At 38.3% G+C, this 19,361-nt stretch overlaps 1 protein-coding gene across 2 annotated transcripts in view; it reads right to left on the bottom strand.

The window, feature by feature from the left end:
- The window catches only part of LOC149788736 (sodium/potassium-transporting ATPase subunit beta-1-interacting protein 3-like), a 64,203-nt gene that overhangs the window by 30,798 nt on the left and 14,044 nt on the right, over positions 1 to 19,361 (bottom strand). The window contains exons 3-5 of one of the 2 annotated variants that reach the window (XM_089974835.1): positions 7,038 to 7,118; positions 4,453 to 4,668; positions 2,316 to 2,699 (exon numbers count right to left, since the gene is read on the bottom strand). In XM_089974835.1, coding sequence (XP_089830961.1) covers positions 2,358 to 2,699; positions 4,453 to 4,668; positions 7,038 to 7,118 — 639 coding nt within the window. In that variant the 3' untranslated portion in view covers positions 2,316 to 2,357. The remainder of the gene's footprint in view (positions 1 to 2,315; positions 2,700 to 4,452; positions 4,669 to 7,037; positions 7,119 to 19,361) is intronic. The other variant, XM_089974834.1, reaches the window with a different exon arrangement.

Raw genomic sequence — 19,361 nt, 5'->3', positions numbered from 1 at the left:
CAAGCAGACTGGTAATACAGCTTCAATGTAAAGTATACATCGATCTAAATATATACATCCAACCATGCAGACTGGTAATGCAGCTTCCGTGTAAAGTATACATCGATCTAATTATCATACATGTACATCCAACCAAGGAGATTGGTAATACAGCTTCCTTGTAAAGTATACATCGACCTAAATATATACATCCAACCATGCAGACTGGTAATGCAGTTTCCTAGTAAAGAACACATCTGTAAACATATTAAGAGCAAGATAAATTCTAAATTTAATGTAAACAGTCGCCACAAGTTACCTATATAAATGTACATAAAATACTTCCAAAGTCATCATGGTCATGTATACAGATGACTGTGTCAATTATTAATAATAGTGAACTATAAAGATACTTGTGTTGCTATAGCAATTTATAAAGTAAAGTATATACATCTGAAGCCACTGTATAACAGAGAGCCAAATGCCAAGACAGATTACTGTAGTATCATTTATTTTCATTGGGCTCAATTTCTGTGGTTTTGTATTTTAAAAAATCCACTTTCGTGGGTACTTAAATTCGTGGTTTTGCCTGTCAAAATTTGCACATTAGTAGGTATTTAATTTCATGGTTTAACCTCTACAAATACCCAAAATAAAGAATACAAACGGTGGTCACTTTAATGTTTAAAACAATACTACCGCCTGTATGAGCACAAATTAAAGACCTGGCAAGTTCAATAATTACACTGTGTTTTCAAACAAGTGAATAACATCAGTTGAAGCCAATGCAGCTAACATTTTAGTAGACACTAGGCAAACTTTTTAAAAGTAAGCACCTTATTTCTTTGATGCAGCCAGACATTCAATGTCGGTGGACTGTTTTATTAAAAATGTTAATATAACTCTTTGATCGTTTCTGCATGAATTAAATATAGGCCGTTCTATAGAATTTGGGAGTGGGGTGGGCTGCATCAACCGTACGTACGTACATGGGGTGTGTGTGTGTAAAAAAGTATGCTTGGGGGGGGGTCAAGCTTTGCCAGACTTTTGAATACATGCTAAATGGATGGCCCCTAATTTGTGTATATACGTAGTGCTTCATTAATAATAGTTATAGTATTTTACAGGATTGTTGTTCTTTTGGATTAAAAATTGCATGGATAAAATGAAATGTGCTTTCAGAAGGATTTTCAGAAGGATTTAAATGTTTCAACAGTTGAAGTTGAATGAAGGATCAATTTGAATAAGTATTAAATTTAATTTTCATACACTTATTTTGTATTATTTTTTCTTTCATTTTCAGTATTACTACTGTCTGAATACCTTATACTTTTTCTGTTTTCTCTCTATCTTTACTTGCCTCACATATCGATTTAAGGTAGTGAGTGTAAATTACGGCTATCGAATACCTTATTAAACGTGTGCATTATTGAAACAATTTGAGTTATAATTTTTATTTCAAAAGGTTAAAATAAAAAATAAAATAAACACATGTAAAAGCTAATATTGAATTACCAGATTACAGTATTGACCTTGATTTATCAAATACAATTACCTGTGTTAATCTCTAGGAAAGAAACTCTGTAAGAAAATGGGGAGGTGTTGTCATCTTACATGGCTCATTTTTTGTTGGGGATTTAAATTTGTGGTTCAGGCCAACAATGAAAACCATGCAAATTGGTCCCCCATGAAAACTGATGATACTACAGTAACTAGTATGGATAAAATTAGTGTTTAGTACATTAGTGATGAAATAGTACACTTTATGTTAGGATAGAAATAAGTGAAAATTGTATAAGTTTTTACACTCCTTCACAAGACTTGAAAATAACAAGATACTGACTTTAAATACTGACATCACTCGCACAAGATATTTCAATTGTACTGACAGATTTCTTCTTTATAATAAAAATCACTGAAAGAAAAGTTTCGCGGAGTATGATGTTTCATGAATTATAAAAAAAAAACTAGATAACAAATTGAAACAAAGCATCACAAATGCAAATATATATGATCAAGAATTTTTATTATCAAATCTCAGAAACTTCTAAACAAAAAAAACTGATGATAATTTTGCAATAATTGATTAAAATGTTCATTTATAGTGAATATAAAAGTCATTATCAAGATTGTGGCAATACACTCTACATTACAGATGAAAAGCTACAGTAATATCTACATAATCAATAATGCATCCATGTCCATTTAATGGAAACCAAAAATCTTACTTGTAACTCAAAGCAGCCAAAGTCTTGTAAATGAGTGTACAAAGCAGGACAGAAGTTAGTTTGTAAAGGCAGGAGAAAATCACACCAACAGAGAGAGAGTTAACACACCTGACTAGAATGCACATAAGAAACGGCAAACTGCCGCAGGCATCACATCAACTGGCTCATCTCTGAATCAGACTGGTTCCCAATCATAAGATGCACAGACTGAGAGTTAGTACTGTAGTTATCAGTTATGCAGGTGACAGTCTGCGTGGTACTAATACTAGGGGCGAGATCCGACGAGCCGGCACTATCAGTATACGAGACGTAAGTTGGCAGACTCCAGCTATTTCGGTACTTGGCGACCGTTGTGCTAACTGGTTGATAGTGGATGGAGGGGTGTTCATGAGGGCGAGTGTACGTACTGATGTAAGTTAACGTATACTTACAGCTCTCGTCCTCCTCTGAGAACATGTAGATTGCCATACAGGTGAAAACAAAACCAATTAACTGAAACAGAAAAGCAAGGAAATAAAAACACTATAAATAAATCACAGCTTGCATGATATCAAATTATCTTTTAATCTTGAGGCAGAGTAAACTGGGTCAAAAATAAAATAAATTTTATTTTCAAATCAGTCAATCATGATAAACCGGAAAGATGGGTAATCGGATCTGAAATAAGCTCTAACTCTAAAACAGTCTGAATTTTATATACACATGAAAAAGAGTTATGTGACAGTAATCTAAGATAATCTTGATATAAAAAAACATTTCTGTATTTAATATTTTCACTTTTTCAATCATTTTGATGAGTTAAACATGTAACACTTTGAGTTTCTTTCTCAGTTTGCTCAAGAAACAGGGCCTCTGCTAGGTTTCGCATTTGTCTCCAAATTCAAAAGACTTTTTAAAGTGGCTCTATTGTTTTACTGACTGGCGAAAAAAATGCCGATATTGATGAAGTGTCAGAGACTAAGCAGTATTTTGTATTATCAGTTATAAAGCACTTTTCTTACTCATTCTTGCTTTTCATGTGTTATACATTGAACTTCATGTGTTATACATTGAACTTCATGTGCATATAATGGTATTGTTATATTTATTAATAATTAGTCTTGTGTTTGAAATGTAATAAAAACATGTAAAAACTGTTTTATTGTCATGTTTATATAGATTAAAAATAGGGCCAATATAATATTATGCATATATTTAAGTCAATGCATTATGCCATAAAATGGCTCCTTTGGCTGAAAAGTGGCTCCAAATTTTTAAATCTGGCGAATTTCATAGCACAAGGAAAAATATTTTCAAGGGAAGCCCCGAGAAACCTAATTGTATGTCTACACACTGAAACTATATTCATGTGTTGGTTTCTATCTTTATTGTTGATTCAAAATAATTTTTGAAAAATCTTGACTCGCAAAATAAACTTTTACCACCCACTAATTTCGAATCCAAAACTGGTTGGTAAAATTGCCAGCCCTATATATGATGATGGCAATATCTACATTATCAGGATAAGCAATAGTGGCATAACATTTCTTGGTAAATATCATGTTGGTTGCCTTTTTAATACCACAAGCTGATGAAGGCATACTTTATCATCACTGTCTCATGAAACAATTTATACAACTATGTACAAATTATAAGCCCATTCATCTATATAACTATGTACAAATTATAAGCCCATTAGTCACTATTATTGGCCCATTAGTCTATATAATTATGTACAAATTATAAGCCCATTAGTCAGTATTATTGGCCCATTGGTCTGTATAACTATGTACAAATTATGACTACATATGAATACATGTACAGCGCCACCTCAATATAGGGCACTTCAGCATAACAGTTTCTTTTATAAGGCAGTCATAGATCTCATTTCATTCTGTAGTAGTAATATTACATGTATAATGTAATTCACTTTAATGTAACCTCACCTATGAATGTGTATACAATGTCACTTTAATTTAGTACCAACTAGATAGCATAAGAAGACTTCTACCAAAAACACACTCTCAACGTGACTTTCCATCAAGAAGGAGTAATGATACGATGTTCTTCAAGGCCACTATAGTAGCCATATTAAATATAAGATCAGCACAAGTTTTTGTGTGGATAAATCTGACACCATAATAAGTCTTCCATGAAAATCCCATGCTGATTAACTCTCCATTCAGAAGTAGTAACAGCATTTTCAAGATAGGTTCTACTGTATTTAAAGCAATAGTTGTCGTTACAAAGATATGGTCATACTTACAGAAAGTAAGCACTGAATACTGGCATGTATGACTTCTACATAGTAATAATCTAAGATGCAGCCTTCCACATATTCCTCCGGCGGGATTTGACGACCTGTTATCGTTTGAGAAGCTTCAGACCGCAGCCAGGTATCATTAACTTTACAACCAATGCCATGTGTCAACCACCAGCTTTTATTCCTTGTGCCGATGTTGAGAATGTAGATTTCTCTATTCTGCAAAAATGCAAGACAGTAAGTTAACATCAGCTCTGACCAGAAGCCAGCAATACAATTCTTTTAGCAACATGAATGCAATATACATGATATAAATGTGAGTGTGTGTGTGTGATTTATTTTACATAGGATCAACAATTTTTCAATCATATCACTATGTTGTCTGCAGTCCGTCAGTTTATATTGCAGCACCATGTCCCATGCAGTCACATTATCCTGACACCAGGCCCACCAGTCCTAAGACTGATATCTTAATGCTGAGAGCCTAGCAAGGCAACTGTTAGTACCATTTTTATAAGTCTTTGGTATGACTCAGCGGGGATTCAAACCCACAATCTCCTGCAGCTGAGGCACTCTAACCATTTAGGTCACAGAAGTGGTCATGACATAAATACATCAGAATGGCATCTTATGTTAGCAACATTTTGCTCTCAGTTAATGGGTATCCAGGTTTCTGTTTAATGTTTCTTTTTGAATCACCTTTATATAAACACCGAAATTTTATTATTATTATAAGTTTTTATTGCATCATTTGATAAATAAATGCATTTAAAACAATCATTATCACAAGAGTACTTTCCACATACTACGGACTTCCATTAGATTTAAGGTAAAAGGGTAAGTTGCTGTAATGTGTCGAATTTTGAGCAAACATTAAAACTGAATACATTGTACATTAAAATTGTATTACAGTCAAGCCAGCAAGGTTTTATGTGAAGGGTTACTTCGACCTTTACCCATGTCAGTTGTTAAATTTTGTGGGTGAGGGGGATTCCAGCATCTACGGGTAATTTAGAATTGACCCGGGCACCGCAAAGCTGTCCCAGGGAAAGTAAACATTAAGATGCTGACCATATCTGCTTAATGGGAAGACCATGTTGAATAGTCATTTAACAAAAGGAGGTTGGTTTGTGTCATATTTCTCAGATTCTAGGCTGTCAAAATCTGATGGAAGAAATAATTATCTTGGGGAAAAAATTAGGAATGGCTGATTACGATTGGTCAATTTAACTTAAGGCATACACCCTGGAAGAAATGTTGAATTTAAAGTAATGACTTTGGGCGAATTTCCTCACTCTGAGATTTTCCTGCAAGAGAAGCAAGACTCGTTTAACTCTGGGGAAAACTAAAAAGTAATTCTTCCTTGTTAAGACAAGAAAGGGGACCCAGTGGCTGTCTAGTAAGCAAAGGCAGGCTTTAGTGCTAGGACACACATTTTCTTAGAAAGAACAGCACTAAGATACACTATTTTAATTTTTCATGCAATCTTCAATTTTGTTTGTTTTGTTTATGCAAATGTGTTTGATATGCCTAGGATCAACAATATGCATAGTTTATTTAATTTCATGGAAATCTCTTGATATGCTAGATTTGTTTACGCAATTTATTTCTTTAATTATGTAGCTAATAGTTCATTGATAGAATTGATGGGTTGCATGTGATCCAAATTTTCAGATGTGTAGGATTTCATAGAGTTATACGAATTAATTTCCTTTGTCTGTTAGGATGATACTGATTGACCTGATAAATGCATATTTACATCTGATTTTTTTTTAATGCTTAAAGGATCTTGTAGGTTAGGGAGTGCTGTGAACTAGAAGGTAGTGAGTCTTATGCAATAGTAATAGTTGATTGGAACTGACTAGGTTGGCTGTCTAAGGAGTCATGTGGTAGCATTTGCAGAGATGAGGGAATGTTTGTTTATATGCACCACTCACAAGTTAATCTATGGTCAACTGCTGTGAAGTGAGAGCGATGACCTATCAAATTAGGTCAGACAGATGTACATTACAGGGGTCATTTGTAACTAGAGATAACGGTTGTACCTTACTCAAAATACAGTCTAAATTTTTAAGGACCATTAACTGTTAAGGTCACCTTATGTCAGAATTTATGATGTGTGTAGATAGCTATTTTATGCTTTCTGAGTAATGAAAGTGAGAAAATTATATATATATATATATATATATATATATATATATATATATATATATATATATATATATAGAAGATGATACAAATAGAGACTGAGTGGGAATCTTGTCTTTCAGGGAAAGAGCTCTCTGGAACAGTCCAAAAGACGAAAGTCTGGCTAAGAGTCCAAGCGGCTAGGATAAAAGGATCAAGAAAGATCAAATGTATATACGCGAAGGTGGGAAGACATGAAAAACATGGAGGCAAAGATGGAAAGCGGCGCTAGGTGATGCAAATCAGGTGTGGACATTGTGTGTGTTTGCTGCGCATATTTCTCCATCATAAATCAATAAAACAAAGGTTAAAGATATATGTGTTGATTGTAGTTCAAATTTCTGTTCACAAAAGGCTGTTGCACTGTTTTGTAATTTTTGACAAAAACAAAGGGTACTTACTCTGTTTAGAACTCCAACTTCTAGATATAAACAGATGACAAAGATATTCCACCCAAGCCACATTAATGTCCATGTTGTATACTGGAAACAAAATAAAATTACCATATTTAATGTACAAACCCAAACAACATAAAATTACCACATTTTTCCATACAAGTCTAAATACTTAAAAATTCCAGTATTTACCACACAAGTCAAAACAATGTACAATTACCGAATTTAATATGAATAAATAGATTAAAACATCGAGCCATAGAGTATTTCTCACAATTCTGATTTTACTAAATTTGGGGGCATTTAATTTTAGCGGTTTATTTCTTTCATGAAAGTCTCGGGCAAATATAAGCTTCATCCATGGACTTTGTTCAGCCAGCATGACTGGCTAATTATCATCCAAATCAGTCACCAGGTTAACTGACTAGTTAATTATCATTCAAATCAGTCATCAGGATAACTGACTGGTTAATTATCATTCAACTCAGTCTTCAGGTTAACTGACTGGTTAATTATCATCCAAATCAGTCATCAGGTTAACTGACTGGTTAATTATCATTTAAATCAGTCATCAGGTTAACTGACTGGTTAATTATCATTCAAATCAATCAGGTTAACTGACTGGTTAATTATCATTCAAACCAGTCATCAGGCTAAATGAAGAATGCAAAGTGTTCCAGGCCTAGCATTAGGAAAAATTCTGATTTAGCAGAAGGACGAGTAGATTGAGAAAATTACTAGCCATGATTAATCTTCACTTGTAGTTCCCACAAAACATGAATATCCTCAAGTTCACAAGGAAAACAACGATTTGTCAGAAATTAATTGTAAAATAAGACAACTCAGTAAACATCCAATTAAAACAAACAATATGAATTATGTATCACAAATTAATCCTTTACTATCATATTATCACTTTTGGATTCCTCAACTGCATTCTCACGAAAGTACTACTGGATGCTGCTAGCACATTTTGATGCCTACAGTAAAGAAAAGCCATTTTGAGCTTATTTTTGTAGTGCCATTTTCTGTGTAAACCTCTTTTAAAAACTACAGACACTAAGGTTAATGACCATTACATCACCTGACATGGTTGATATTTAATATATACATGTAGTCCCAATCAGCTATTTAAATTAGCTGGGTCAAATTGGAGGTCATAAATTTCTTTCACCATTTTCTCTAGTCTTGATGATGAGTTGTTGTTGTTGTTGTAGGGTTTAACGCCATTTTTCAGCACACGATAGGCTATACATGGCGGCCAGTATTAATGCTGGAGGAAGAACCCGGGAAATCCCCGGAAAGAACCACCGACCCAGGAGAAGCTACTGGCAAGCTTTCTCACATATCCACATTGGCCGAATCCGAGACTCGAACCCATGCAGACAGAGGTGAGATGGCAGTGATCCGTAACGGAGAGCGCTTTAGACCACTCGGCCACTCGGGGCCCTGCTTGATGATGAGAATCATGATGATGAAGGCTTCATCAATAAAGGTACAGGTTCTAATATCAATGTACACAGCACTAACTTTTGAATAGCTATCAAACTCAGATGATTCATTGATATACACACTGACAAAAAAAATGGTAGATTTTGAGAAAGGTCTCCTCCTGCTGGTCACAAAGCTTAATTCTTCCGTGAAAAATAATTAATGAACTACAAGTATCAGATTTTACTCTTAAACCAATCCACAGATAACAAATATGTACAAAATATAGTTAAAATTGTTAAAATTTATGTTGAACTTGTCATATATTACACTGTCATAAATTGTGAAAGCAGGCCTATTCGCATTGAGTCATTTAGGTTGTTGTTGTAGGGTTTAACACCATTTTTCAGCACATGGTGGCCAGTATTAATGGTGGAGGAAGAACCCGTGAAATCCCCAGAAAGAACCGCCGACCCTCGAGAAACTAATGGCAAGCTTTCTCACATACCCACATTGGCCGAATCCAAGACTCGAACTAAGCAGACAGAGGTGAGATGGCAGTGATCAATAACGGAGAGCACTTTAGACCAATCGGCCACTTGGGGCCCCAGTCATATAGGCATCAGGTACTCTATTTATAGCACAATGCAATCTGTGGCTTTGGCACATGTATATCAATATTCTGCATAGTAACAAATGCCGTGAGGTAAAGGGTTACAGTAGCACCCGCTGTACTACAGCAAAAGCAGAGTGAGATGGACAGAACGGTTAATAATAATAGGGGCTTTTATCACAACTACAGCAGTTTGACACTCTTTTAGTCCAAGTTTCCTTTCACTTTTCCCACCCATGTTAGATTTGTTGAAATTTGTAATGGGATTAGATCAAAGTTCATTGCCTATTGAAAAGTTATTGCCAAAACTATGACATGCTTTACTAGTGGGCTTAGAAAACTCAAACAACCTAACCTTGAACCCTATCTGCATAAAATCAAGAGGAAAATCATTTAAATTCTCAGAAACTTTGAGTATAGCATGTGTTGTAACATATTTATCAGGTAAAGAGCATTTTCCTGTCAGCAAAATAGCCTGCACAGAGTAGTGTTTTATTTATTTTATCCAAACAACTGACATTAAGTTAAATTTCTTGTATCTTGTATCATTTCTTGTACATGTCAAAGCAGTTTCTCTGATTATCGCATGACAACTGACCAACAAGTGCTCTGTGCACGATTAATCTGACTTGTTCTACTTCTCAATTGTGCTGCAAATGACTTGGGGTGTAACCTACATTTTCAACCAATCAGCTACCTAGATTTTGAAAGGTAAGGGCAGCTGAATATATTAATTTTTTAGAATTGTGTCTTGATGATTAAGACACTATGGTGCATTATGCTTAGGAATTAAATGTAGATCTTAGGTTAAAGGTCACTGGCCACCTATATTGTACAAGTGTGCGTAAATTGAAAGCTTATCATTACTGGTCAATATCATCAATCATATTTGCTCTATTATTCCATACAAATAAGAAAGGAAATAATTTTTTGTTGAATTTGTGCCCCACCCCCGCATGCTATTATAAAACTGAGAAAACAAGCACTTACTTGAAAATAAAATGAAAGAAACTAACCTTGCACTGATATCACTTATTCCTTCTTTTTTCATCCTTTGCAATTTATTATAAAAACAAATATCCACAAACTATGTATATGTAGCAGATGCCGGCTTGTGTATGCATCAGCAGCAGGGGGGGCGAATCGGACATTTTGTCCAATCGTTATTTTGCTTAATTATTACTTTCTGCACTCAACGATCTAGTGTCGTCAGCGCCTGGTAAAAAAAAAACGACGTCGGTCCATCCTACACGATGGTGACGTCATTTGGTTTAATTAACACCTTCTGTGCGCCGATCCCCAGCGTCGTCAGCGTCCGGTAAGCACATCGACGACCGCGTCGATGTCATCGCCCCCCCTGCTGCTATGATCTTACAAACAGAGTGATCACTAACTCCTCCTCTTGCAGATCAATTAGGTTATTTGACTGATCGGTAAGTCTGAAATTAATTCTCGTTAAAAACCGATCATGGCATCGCATATAGACCGGATTAATTGGACTCTCAACGATTAAAAATCCCGGAGGGGCTGTTGGTGAAAACGAATAAAGGATATACCCCTGTTGAGCCTGATTTGATTGCTTGGTATCCACCTGGTAACTCCCTTCGATAACATCACACACTAGATTGATCGCTATCACTGATGCGATATTTACGTTGTATGGAGCAATATGCCTACCACCATCTCCGTTATCGTGTCTGAGGATAGTTGATGGGGGGGTGTCCGCGGGTGGATTCTCAGGCCATCCTAGTATGGTTCTTATTGAACTGTTATAAATATCAACCATATACCCCGGTGTGCTTATTTCAATCGTCGACGATAACGTCGGTTCATGAACCGTAATAGCGATTTTTGATTCCTTTCCTGTGATCGATTTTATCCTGTGTTGAAATTCTTTATTGATTTGCTCTATTTGGTATGACCCAGTTGGTATTGTAACCTCCTCCCAGTTTGGGGTCCCATCGGGTTTATTTGTCCGTGCAAAAACCAGCGAGTTATTAGGTTGTTGTCCGTTAAATGCGTCCGCTCGGATATTAGGCCAACTGTGATATACTCGCAATTTTGCCAGCGCTATTTCCTTTACTGGAACCGGTGATGGGAAGTTCACACTGAATTCGGGTTTCGTTGATGTTATCGATATCATACTTGTTTGTACCGGAGTGGTGTTCTCCGCGATCCGCTGAAGTAATTGAGACCCTTCGGGGTTCAGCGACATTATTATTATTCGTTGTTTTTAGTGTCTAATTTTAACAACCAGGTGGTTTCGGCTTCCAGTTGAAAATCCTCGATTTTTGACATCGCGGAGCTATATAACTGGACCATCGTGGAGAATTCAACATCGGATACGAACAAATTATCAATCGATAACGAGATCAACCCGGATAATTTCGAGTATGCGTCGGATACTATTTGATGTTTTACTGTATACTCGTTGAGTTTTTTCTGAAAACACGATGATATCTTCCTAGTGATTGCGTTGGCAACTCCAGCAACTGTTGTCATTGCGGAGACAGCGATTGGAACAGCGATCGGGGTTATCGTGGTCACCGTGGATAAAATAACACCGGCGCCAGCTACTATACCCGACACCGAGTACACGACCGCGTCGATGGCGGTTATTTTACGACGGTATTTTTTTATTTTTACACGGTATTGTTCGGAAAGCGTTTTCAAGTTCGCGGAAAATTCTTTTGCGGTATCGAATCGATATTGATGTGACGTCGGTGATACCTCTGATTCAACTTCCTTGGTGGTCATTTTTATTTTAAAAGAGCTAGTGTTTTTAATTACTTAGATTCGCTGCAAATTCCACATACCATGTAATGTTTGCCCGGGCTAGATTTCTATCAACGGCATAAATTGTAAACTGTTCAGTTGCGTTCTTGTCTATAATTGTTGATATTGTATTGTTAAACCCGGATGAACTCGACGATAATATATTAAACTGCATCATTGAAACCAGTGTCAATCGATAAATGCCCTTAACAGTTGCGGTGATATTTACTGTATTCTGTGTAGGAGTCCAATCGAATGATCCATGCCGAATTGTGTATACTGTGTTGATGATGTTCTCATGAGGGATTTTTATTTTTTCGAATTGCTCTGCTACTCTCGGTAGTCCGTCTTTAATCGCTTCAACATCAGTTTTAATCGTTCCTATTTCCTGTATATGCGTGTCCACATCTTTTTTGTTCGCTGCAACATTAGTTTTGATTGTTTCTATTTCCCGTGTATTCTCGGTTATACTTTTTTTGTTCGCTGCAACATCAAGTTTGATTGTTTCTATTTCATATGTATGCACGTCTATGCCTTTTTTGTTCGCTGCAACATCAGTTTTAATTAATCCTATTCCCCGCCAATATGCGTCTACATTTTTTTTGTTCGCTTCAATATCAGTTTTGATTGTTCCTATTTCCTGTGTATGCGTGTCCATATTATTTATGATCGTTGTAACATCAGTTTTGATTGTTTCTATTTTCCGTCCATGCGAGTCTACATTATTTATGATCGTTGCAACATTAGCGCCGATTATTTCTATTTCCCGTTCATGCGTGTCCATATTATTTATGATCGTTGTAACATCAGTTTTGATTGTTTCTATTTCCTGTCCATACGCAGTGATATCATTTATAGTTATTGTGATTTCATCCGGTTTGGCATTTTTTTTACCAAGGAATTTATCAAAGTTGTCATCGATCCTGTTAACATTTTTTCGTAACGAGGTAAATTGGCCCGACAGCGTCGTAAACTCCAAAATAGTATTTTTTATTGTTGCAAGATTCGGTTCGGTTACCGTCGGGGTTCCAAAAAAACTAGCGGTAGTGAGTTGTATATCGGTGACAGATTTTTTCACCTCGGTGGCAGATTTTTTCACCTGCGCGTCAAGTTCGATCACGGATTCATTCAACCTTATAGTACCGTCTCGGATTAATTCTATTATTCTCTCTATCTCCACTATATGTTTACCTGGTCTGAGTCGTCCGTCGCTGGTATACAGCGCGATAGCGTTCTCGGCGGCATCACGCTGTCGTATTAAAACGTCATTCAGTGACACATTACCGGATTTCAATTTACCCTGGCGGTCTTGAAATACAACTATTTCGCCCGGGTCAACACTTGTTAGATTCAACATATCAGCGATTTCATCCTCAATTAGTTTTTTTATGTCGGCGGCGGCCGTTTCCGTGGATTCTTTCAGCGCCGAAACCGGTCGTCCCCAAATATCAATCATTATTATCTAATGTAATTGTCTCTAAATTTCCCACTAGTGTATTCGTTTACAACCACATGAGGTGGTTTTCGCGATGATGAAATCGCCGCGAGTACGTTCAATACTTCACGGCCACATATCGGTGGGTCACTTAACTGCTGTGTTGGCAGCGTGGAATAAAAAACCCGGGCTGAACACGCCCGGGCTGAACACGCCCGGGCTGAACACGCCCGGACATACCGCATGAACTCTTTCGGCGGGGCTAACCCGTATGAATCAAAATAGACGATTGCACGCGGATCAATCGCGTACGCAACCCAATGAGTTCCCGCTCCGGAGGACCCATCGAGGTTAATTATGCCTGTTTCAGTATTCCTTGGGGCCGCCGGTAATTGATCCCTCATAAAAACACCTCTGAAGTTTTTTATCGCTAGCGCGTTTGCGGCGCCTATTAAATCAAAATTAGACATGGGAGTCATTGACTCAGGAGTCATAGACTCCCGAGTCAATAAACGGTTCCTGGTAGTCTTAGACCCTTTCCCGAGTACCATGAATACGGGGTTCCCGGTAGTCTTAGACCCTTTCCGGCCACGGGTCGTTTTTTTTTGTAGCCTTTCCCGGTTGCCTTCTTCAATGCCATCCCCGCCGCGGTACCAACGGCTCCTAACGCCGCCGCCTTAGCCACTGCTGGTGCGGCCGCGGCAATCAACGCCGGAATCGCAGCTAACAGTGGAAATATCCCACCGGTCCTTTCCATGTTTTTAATTGCTGCGGCTGAAAAATCTATCTGAACACCCTTTTTATTCTTCATCGCATCATCGAAATGTTTTATTTGACGCGCCGTCAACGATATCTTATGATTACCACCCGCCATCTGCGACGGCTTCAGCGTTATTGTGGTCCCGCATTGCTTAGCCGACTTTGATCGTAATTTCTTGACTTGACCATCAGTTAACTCTACACTGACTACACTATACGACATTTTATTGTAAACGCGTTTGTGCTTTCAATTACATGTTTTCCACTGGTGCATCAATGATTCTCATTCGTCCACCAACACCTTCTAGCAGCATTGATTTATCGCTGAGAATGACAGCAACCGCTCTATAATTAACACCACCCGGGGCTATACGAGCTCGGAAGTGTATATCAACGACGGATTGTCTCGTTAAATCAAGATGTTCCAGCGAAAAATAATAAATCGGATACAGGTTTTTAAAATCAAGTTGTGATATTTGCAAACCAGTGTCGACGTTTTGATCACGACCCATATACGACAGCAATCGATGGTACACACGTGCGATATGGTTGTCGCCGTAATTAAGCTGTATATCCTCGGATGGTTCCTGTTGTCCGTTTATTCTCAGCGAAACATCCCTGACTCCTAATTGATCAAATATCATATGGCTGCGTTCTTGACTGCCCAATCGTTCCCTATTCTGCAGCGCTATGAATATATGACGCGGGGCTGAAACACCCTGTTTTGACGCCAAGTGCCATGTAAACGTATCGGCGACGTTATCCTCTTTAGCATCAGTTGTTACCGCTAGCCAACTCAACAGCGATTTCCCTCCCTGTTCCATAAATGCTAACAATCGTGCTTCCGTGGTAACTGATGGAGTCAGCACCGGCATCCACAATGCCATTTTAGTTAAAATGACTTTACCGGCAGCGACGCCAGCAGCATGCCATATTGCATTGTTATCATCGCCCCTTCGCGTCAGCGCGATTGTATGCTTAGCCCCATAGACAACTTTTCTGACATTTCTGCAGAATCCAAATATGTGATGGAGTGGAATCGCGCATGAAAACTGTCGGCGTGGTCCTTGCAACATTCCTACTCGTGCTGCGAATCCTAGATTGTAATTATCGTTAAGACTTTTTATAATATTGAAATTAGCGCCTGGTCTTGCTCTGCGGTCTGGATTGGCTGCTTCAGCCTGTGGGTCAACTGCGGTATCTCTTTCCGCCAGCACGTTAACGTACTGAAGATGGTCAGCGTTATTGGTGGTGTCCTTCGAAAACATCATAGATGGGCCCGCCGATCTTGTATAATCATCCGAGTATCTCGCCAACCCAATTATCGTTGTTGCAACATCAACCTCGCGTTCTATTGATTCAATTTCTCGCCCGTCAATAAGATATCTGGCGCTCTCAAATAACGCCATGATACCGTTGTTGACGAAGCCAACTCGAACACGATGGTCATCTGCGTATGGTGCATTATCGGCGGCATTTGTCACGAGTTCTCCCTCGATTTCGATAAACGCTTCACACGGCAAAAAATATTTACTGGTATCTTGGACTTGAAGTTCAATTCGCGATCGTAGGTCGGGTTGCGCTGCATAATAAGAATAAAATTGATAATCACGGACAGAATCATCCCTGCGCACTGGGGCGTCCATATCAAACGCGGGATCAGCGGTTCGCGCAAACATTCTATTATTTATCATGTTGATGTTTTCAATTGCGATTTTTTCGTCGTAAATTCTTTGAATTTAAACCACTCCCCGCTATCGCGTTCATGAGCGCGTTGGTTGCCGCATCGGCGGATGGCTCAGCCATTGATGGCTTCGTCGCCAACGACTGAGTCGTCGCCAACGACTCTAGTTTTTCTTCCACGGCGTTATTTATTACTTTACTGACATTTGCAGGCATCACTGTCGTTGATGGCATTACCGGTGGTTTCTGTTTTTTTCTCCTGGATTTCACCAACGACATTAGTTTGTCCCGCGCGGCTGAAAGCGCCTTTCCGGCAACATCTCCAATAGCACTAATACCCTTATCACGAATAACATCAATAGCCTTCATTCCTAATTGTTTGGCTAACGGCGCTACTTTTGGAGCCATTCTTGTAAATAACCCCGCAATGGTGCTACCGAGACCATCTCCATAGTACGCGCGGTAAACAGGCAATCGCGAGTTTACCACGTAGACGAGTACTGGTTTATCATGGTTGTAGTGTATGATCATCCTTATTAAAACACCAGTTTTCCAATTAATCATCCACGAGCTCGTCTATGAGCGTTCGATATGCATTAATGTCCATAATACCGCCTGTAAATAACCGCTTGCAAATATCAGCGGCCTCATTGATTATTTCCGTAGAGTTATTTCCGGCTCGTTTTCCTCCAATTAGTACCTCTAGCCGTGATATATCACTGAGAACACTACCAGGACAGGTAACGCCGTAGGATTCTTTACCAACAGAGTATCCTTTTCCTTTTTTTGGTGTTATACTCTTAACTTCCTTGTGGAATTCATCGTAATCGGATTTACTACGATGTGGTAATGCATCTTTATGTTTACTCGCTAAATACACTATTCTTGCCCAGTCCTTTAACGACTTTATATTTTTCTCGTAACCGCTATTGATATGCTTCTTATCTCGTATGCTCTTAGCAAAATTGTTGGCAGCAAAATTAATTAATTCTTCCCTGTTGCTGAAGCCTCTAATTTCATCTATTGTGCTCTTCTTGAGTACAATACGGGGTATATTCCCCTCTTTTTCTTCCGGTATTTCTTCTTCTGGTGTTTCTTCGGGTATTTCTTCTTCTGGTTCTCTTGCGGTGGCGCCTAGTTCTTCTTCATCGGCCATTGTAACATAAGGTTCTTGTGGTTCGGTTATAGCGAGTGGTGGTGGCCTCCGTGTTGTAGCAGCCGCTATTTTTGCAGGAAGTGTTTCTAAAGACCTTTTGTTTGTTCGGTTTGAGTTGCTATCTTTTCAAGCGCACCAAGAATGGGTACAGTTGCCGCCGTAACATCTTTGGTCGCTTTAGTTACCGGGGCAAAGAGTTGTTCGCTTCCAACAGTAAAATCGGTTTGTAGTTGCTGCCGCGTTTGAAGTTGTTCTCGGACCCTGTCTCGTAACGGTATAAACTTTTTAAGCGCTGCTAGCCGCTCTCTGGCTAGCCGAGTAGTAAGTGATTCGCCTACCATTATTGCAATTGCGAAGCAATTTCTAATTTCTCGCCGGAGTTTTCGTCTATAATCCTTCTAATGTTTTTGATCTTACTAGAAATCTCCCGGCGTCGTTCATAAACACGTCCAAGTTTTTTTCGTATTATTTCAACGGCAGTGAATAGTCCAATGAATGCATTTGCGTCATTGTGGTACAGGTTCTCATTAATCGTATGTTGTAATCGTTTTATAAAAAAATACTCGCGGGCCAGGGTAAAACGCCCCCGTTTCGACTGTTCGTTAATAATCTCATAATCGGATAATATTTTTTCACTGTCGAGACCATCAGATAATTCAATTCCTTGATTTTTTAATTTTGAAATCTCGGCTAATATATTATTGATGTCTTCGATATTCATTATTCTTATAAAACATCTTGTTTTTAAATAAAAAGAAAAATGAAACCCCGTGTATCAATTCCGAAGGTGTTTAATAATTCGTTAGACGTGACCTCGTCAGCGCCATAGGCGCCGGTGACTTCGTCACGGTGACCTTGTCACTCGCTGATTTCTGTTATATATGAAAATCGAATTCTATGCCCGGTCTTTTTTGAGATCGCTGAATTCTGTATTCCTTCTGCAACAAATCGTATTGAGGCGATATAAATGTCAAAATATTTTCCTGCCTCATTCATCGACTGAAATATTTTTTCCTCGTGAGTTGTTGTATCAAATGACTTTACGGGTTTTGCTTTCTTTGGGTATTTACTGGTTTGGCCTTTTTTGGTATTCTGACTTTGCGAGATAGCTTGCAAGTTTGTAAGAGAATTATCAGTCTTATTATTATTAATATGATCAATCACAAGCCCATTTTCGATTAATCCGTTGAATGCTTCAAATACAATCCTGTGAACATAATACTTCTTTTTTCCGGCACCAAACATCAAATACCCCTGATTACTTACGGTACCAACCGGCTTCTTCAGTCTACGATTTCTAACAATGCCGTCGCGAGATGCCTCGTAATTGACGACCAGGGGATGCGGCTGAAATTCTTGGTCCATTTGTATAATAATACTACTTGTCTAATTTATTATTTGGTTTAATTATGAATCTTTCAACGTAGTCTTGGGGGGTTTTAATGACGAAATCGGCGGTGGGGTCAATGACGGCGTTTTTAATTCGCTTGTCATAATAGCGTTTTAGTTCCCTGTATCGCTTTCCGCCACAATTAATACACAACTGCGATTTTCCTCTTACACCGACGTGACAAACCAAGCACGGGAGGGGGCCAAGAGAACCATTACGAACGCTTTGTAAATGATACCCGCAGAATTCACCTCTACATGATTTATTGCACGGGGTTGTCGACCCAATCATCAACCATTTGCAGTGATTCATTATACTATATTCTTTCATTTAAATACTTGTTTTAATTATATGGATGAGTTTGAGAGATTAGCAGTAATTAAGCCCTGGAAAAATATTAAGTTCAATCTCGATAGAGTCCTCAAGGACACACCAAAAGCGTTAATAAACGATAAAACCCTGTTGAATAAAATACGCGATTGTATCAATGAATTCAAACGTGATGGTGCATCTCATAGTTGGTCAACATTTCGAATTGATGGTGTTGTTGATGCTACCATGAACGACAACCGCGCAGCAATGATAATATCACAACTTGACAGTAAAAGGTATTTCTTCAGAGTAAAATTCATTGTCCGGGTGGAATCAGGCGATTGGATCATACGTGATAAATTTGAACCAGTTTTCAGCGACAAGAAAACAGTCACTGTCAGCCGCGACTCCAAGCCGGGGTTGTTAACCGGAATTGACAGACCATACTATGAACGAGCGTATCCTGAAACAGCAGTTGTTTATGGAATATACCCGTTAAATAAGAAACCTGATATCGGAAAACTGAAACCGATGAAACAGTCAACGGGGATAAATTGTGTAGCAGAACGAATAATAGAGCATTTTACAAATGCATGTCGAGGAAACAAATTGACTGATTTACGACGTAGCAAAATCAACCAGTGGGAACTAACCGTAAAAGAGCGTGGAGCGACCATCAGCGACATAGCGAGATTAGAAACGTCGTTGAGATTTCCAATAACCGTTACAACGATAACCGGTGAAGTATTACACGAATCAAAGTACAAATCAAAGGG

Source organism: Sinohyriopsis cumingii, chromosome 11, assembly GCF_028554795.1.
Source record: "Sinohyriopsis cumingii isolate HCF-2022 chromosome 11, ASM2855479v2, whole genome shotgun sequence".
Classification (NCBI taxonomy): Eukaryota; Metazoa; Mollusca; class Bivalvia; order Unionida; family Unionidae; genus Sinohyriopsis; species Sinohyriopsis cumingii.
The sequence above is the reverse complement of the archived record's forward strand: the minus strand, read 5'-3'. Positions and strand labels throughout refer to the sequence as shown.